The sequence below is a fragment of the Cryptomeria japonica genome, chromosome 9 (genome assembly GCF_030272615.1).
Source record: "Cryptomeria japonica chromosome 9, Sugi_1.0, whole genome shotgun sequence".
Taxonomy (NCBI): domain Eukaryota; kingdom Viridiplantae; phylum Streptophyta; class Pinopsida; order Cupressales; family Cupressaceae; genus Cryptomeria; species Cryptomeria japonica.
The window spans coordinates 86,897,167-86,902,050 of record NC_081413.1 but is presented as its reverse complement, the minus strand read 5'-3'; the positions used below and the strand labels follow the sequence as shown (position 1 = coordinate 86,902,050).

Here is a 4,884-nt window from a genome sequence, read left to right as displayed (position 1 = left end):
GGTTATAGCAAAGTAGGCAGACTGGTAGATGGAGTATTTGTACGTGGTGAGGTAAAGGGGACTGTCAGAAGGTCAAAAATAGCCTTAATGGCACATATCTGCACATAGCAGCCATATCATTCTTTTGGTTGGTAGTTATCTAAAATGGAGTTAAGATTTCCATCAATGTGAGAAATGTATGTACTAAAATTAAAAGAGGGGTAAAAATTTATACATTTTGATTTTACATTTTAGAGAGGTAGTGTTTATATATTGAATCAATACAGATTACAAAGAATGAAAGCTACCAACAGGTAGCTTAAGGAAATAAAACACTATCTGACCGTGAGTACAAAGCAGCCATTAGATGGCTGAGACGTTCATTTCATATATTGAACAACTTTACATTGACAAATAGTGTTATCAGATTGAGGAAGATAGTTTTGGCTGAGCATGGGTTGTTTTTATGCAGATTGTAATTTTTCGTTTGTCATTTAATGATGATATCATCCACATGCTTCTAGAGAAAGAAAACAAATTAAAAGCAACAGAAGATGACTGACAGAAAAAATTTGGCCAATATTGAACAACTTGAATTTTACTATTGAAAAAATTTACTAAATTTTAGAGGAAGAAAACTTGTATTGCAACTGACAAGAAAATTCTCTGGCAATATTTGAACAGTTAGAAACGTAAGAGACAGAATTATCATATCATGAAAATATTCAGAAACGTCCTCCAAGGTTATGGTATCAAACGATCCAACAGTCATGATGAGTTGTGAAATCTCTATAGGTCTAATCCAATCTCTAAGAAGCTTCTCAATAAAATTGGATGCAGAATCCCATTAAAGTTGACAATTAATCTCAGATTATTGGATGAATATAGATTAGGATTACTGGAAAGAGCCATCCATGCTATTTGACTAATTATACACCAACTGGGAATTCTGTAAGGATCACATATCTTGAAAATTCAATTTTTGCTCTTTATCCCTGTTGAGGATGAATTCCATTCGGTTCAATCTCTGTGTTGGAGAAACACTAAAGGTACCATACAAAGTTCCCATCTGCTGTACAACAAATTGCATTCCTGCCAAATACAGATGGATAGATAAAGATCTGAAGTAAACGACAAATTTAATTTAGACAAAAAACAAAAAAAAGAAATATTTTTCAATTTTTTTTCTTTAAAAACAGTTCCATGCAGTAAGGTCGCAATCACAGGACCATCCACTCACTGGAACTGATCAATCTTGTAAATATGTGCACATTCCCACTTGAGAGTTACTCCAAAATCAACAGAAAGACAACAGGCAAATACTATGTACTCCTTTGCAAAAAGGTTGGCATCAAATACTCTCGATTAAGTAGTAGAATAGAAAACCCAATAAATGCTTGCAACCAACAAATTCTATAGAATGCACACAAAGTTAGTGTGATTGATAAACACTTTTCAATAGATTATCTTTATAAATCTACAAGAAGCAGATCCATGAGAAAACAATATACCACGAGTGATCCAACCTTAACAAAATCATAAGCTCTGTATATGATAGAAGCAAAACTGTCCAGGGTGCAGCATATGAATTAATATTGCTTCAACATGTATGATGTTCCCATCACTATCATGCATGACCGTATACAGTTTCTTTCTTTTTACAGAGGAAAATTACATTACTCACACCAGTTCAAACCGGAAAAGATCATACAGCTCCAATGAGTATGAGCAAGTTGCCAAGGCAAAGGCATTGGCAAAGGCAAAAGACAATTGCAACCAAATATTAATAAAAGAAGTTGCTCTGGAACAACATTTTGCTCTTCATGTACATAGTTCTGAAGCCGGAAGGAACCCGTTGTCCATGCGAACTGTGTGGCAGGGGAAAAAACCAGTACAATTGATTTTGTAAGGCCACGCAGAAGCCCAATTATTTCGAACCTCAGACATTTCCTCCGTATTTGTATATTTAGTATCTGCATGCAGAAGACATACAGCAGATAATCGAATGACTAGGTTGATAACAGCAGAATGGGCTGCACTGGAAGAACGGCTTAAAGCCAAACCTTTCATTCTTCTAAAGTATAAGGCATTTAAACTCCCCATAGTAAGCATAACCCATGCACTTCCATGCATAAAATCTATTGAATTGTTCGAGTGAGCTTACATTTAGAGATGAAGATTGTGGCCGTGTAATTCAGACTACAAAGCTTCAGTAGTTCTGCAGATCTTTGTTTTACAACAGGGTTGCAACTACTTTGTATAACAAGAAGCAATTTGGGTGCAATCCCTGCCTCTACCGCAGTTGAAGTACACTCTTCAGGTGCCAATTTACATACCGTCCACAAAATTGAAAGGGCATGTTGTGTACAGTCTTCAGAAACTCGCATCAAAATCCGAACTATATTGGGGATGGTAGAAGAACAATCCTTTAGAGCAGCCCTCCCTTCCGGAGTGGTAGAAAGAACGTCCAGAATGGCCAGAGCAGTTTCTAAACAGCTGGTAGTTGCACAAGGGAGAAGCTCAACCAAGTGTACAACTAATCCAATGCTGACTACTTGATTCCTCACTTGCTTGCAAGAACAAATAATGTTTAATAAACCAAGCCCAGCTGCCATACCTTTTGGATATCTTTTGTCCTTTAGAAGCCTCAACAGACCAAACAAAAGCCTAAAACTTGAAACATTTTCAGACCTCAAATCTTCTATATCCATCAGAGTTTCTATGAGCTTGACAGAATTTATCTTTGTCTCTATGGTGCCCTCATGAAGAAGGTCTACCATGAGGGAGATTTTAGCAGGTTCTGCGAGACTAATTTTGCTTTCAGAATCCAATGGCAGATTCACAAGAATACCAATGCATTCAGCCCCAACTGCATGTGAAGTGAACGGACCCAACAGAGATGATAATAGTGCCACCCCTGCTCCATCCAGTACCGTTCTCCTGGCTGATTCCTCCGTTTGGCATATCTGCCTGAGAGCACAAAGAGCCTTAATTCTTGGTTGCCCTTTAGCCTTCTCAAGCTTCTCCAGAAGCTCTTTAACTCTCCCTTGAACATTTTCCGCCTGCTTCTTTTGCAGCAAAAATCTGTGTGAAAACCACTTATAGATAAGATGAAACAAGGTCCTATTGGGAGTGAGGGAAACGTCCCAGAGCTCTTGCATTGTTGTGGGGCAAATGTATTGCCCTATTGAAAACCATCTCAAGATATTGGATCTCTCATAGGTCTGACCAGTACACAGCGTAACAGGATCCTGCATAGGTTCCAGAGAAATAGGACAAATAAACACAGAAGGCACATCAGAGCAATCCAGCTCTTCAATCATTTGCTTCAATGAAGCACCATCTTTCTTTTCTTGTACTTTCTGATCACAACCCAAATCCGTAAAACCAATCTTCTTTTCCTCCTCTCCTTCCTTTTCCCAGCCTGATATCTTAAAAGATGGCATCTGAGATGCAACAACAGGGGACCTATTATGCAAACTAAGCGTTTCCGCAATGCTAGCTCTAACAGACACCCATTTGATGGAGCTCATTCCTAAAACCTAAATGCCCTCACAAATCAATCCCCTGCAACGCCCAGAAAATATTGCCGTCATTTGACAGAAACCAAAAAAAACACAAACCCTCAAAACTTCAGACCTCAAAAACAAAGAAGCCACCACAGACAGCAATCAACGAAATGGGCATTTGGGCATTTGGGCATTCTTCCACCAGTGTCATCCAAAGCATCCAATCAAGCAATCAATCAATCCAAGCCAATAATAACAATCTTGCATATGACAACAAAAAAGAACCATTAACATCAAGGAACAAAGAAAAAGAACCTGGAGCTCCCAAATGGGCATCTGTGAGTGGGATTGAAGCGTCAGTTTTATAGAAATTGGTTCATTCCAATGTACTCCATTGCATTCCAGTCAAAAGTATTCCATCATCATCGTCTCATCACAGCATTCAGGACCCACAAGCCCACAAGCTTCAGCGCCCCCAGCACTACCCACCATCAAACAAAAAGAAACAAAAGCATCAATTCCATTCCCCTTCCCCTTCCCCTTCCCTTTCCTCCACTAGGTATATACGCAATGTGTATACACTCCCCCACATCAAGATCTCTGAAAGCAACAGCGACACCCCACAGTGCAGGTGTTGTACTAAATATCACAACATTCAATATAAACAAGCAAACCCCACATTCTTTCCCCTTCCCTCAACCACTTGCCCTGCCTTGTCCAATCCTTATTGACGGCAAATTCCCCGTCACCGTCGTCAATGCCGGATTCTTCCCCCAACCCCAATAATGATGGCTTTTACGTTACTACGTGAATTACCGTGAATAGACCTCACCTCATCTGCTTTGTCCGGTAACCGATTCACGTCAATTGACCGATGGTCTTGACGTAGAAGAGGAAATAAGTACGTTGTGGGTCAGAAGTGTTGGTGTGCGCGCCACACGTGTAGTGATGTAGCCCATTCCTTTCCTTTCCCCTTGAGATTACTTCTTTCCTTGTTTAGACTAAAGACTGTCCTGTCTAGTCAAACTTTCATATTATATTTGATTTGATTTAATCACCTTGAAAATTCCACCCAACAAAAAGAACTGAGAATTGCCACAACAAGGTTAAAACCCTTAGGCAATTAATGAGCTAAGATTAAAACCTTGGCCATGCACGTGTTTGGCTATTATTCCCTAGATTAGTTAAAGTGTACGAACCCACCACATGACCAATGGTGTGGTCTCCAACACACTTTGAATGGATTGGTTTGCTAATGTTTGCATGCTCTCTCCCTAGGTAGTGCAAAAAAATTTCTATTAGAATATGTTTGAATTTGCTTGGATCAAGGTTTTGGTCTACTAGTGTCTATTGTACTTTGATTATGGGGAATGTGGAGATAAGTAAGGCTATAGAT

The 4,884-nt window shown here is 39.2% G+C and overlaps 1 protein-coding gene across 3 annotated transcripts; it reads right to left on the bottom strand.

The window, feature by feature from the left end:
• Positions 1 to 702: 702 nt before the first annotated feature.
• On the bottom strand, positions 703 to 4,379 carry LOC131053058 (U-box domain-containing protein 31). 3 transcript variants are annotated; one of them, XM_057987660.2, is made up of 3 exons: positions 3,804 to 4,379; positions 2,144 to 3,546; positions 703 to 1,071 (listed from the first exon to the last, which is right to left on the bottom strand). In XM_057987660.2, coding segments are annotated over exons 2-3 (1,371 nt in total). In that variant the 5' UTR covers positions 3,513 to 3,546; positions 3,804 to 4,379; the 3' UTR covers positions 703 to 1,069. The 3 variants fall into 3 exon arrangements, with proteins under 3 accessions (XP_057843643.2, XP_057843641.2, XP_057843642.2); XM_057987658.2 differs by lacking the exon at positions 703 to 1,071 and adding an exon at positions 1,374 to 1,952; XM_057987659.2 differs by lacking the exon at positions 703 to 1,071 and having other exon boundaries at positions 1,374 to 3,546; positions 3,804 to 4,375.
• Positions 4,380 to 4,884: the final 505 nt, after the last annotated feature.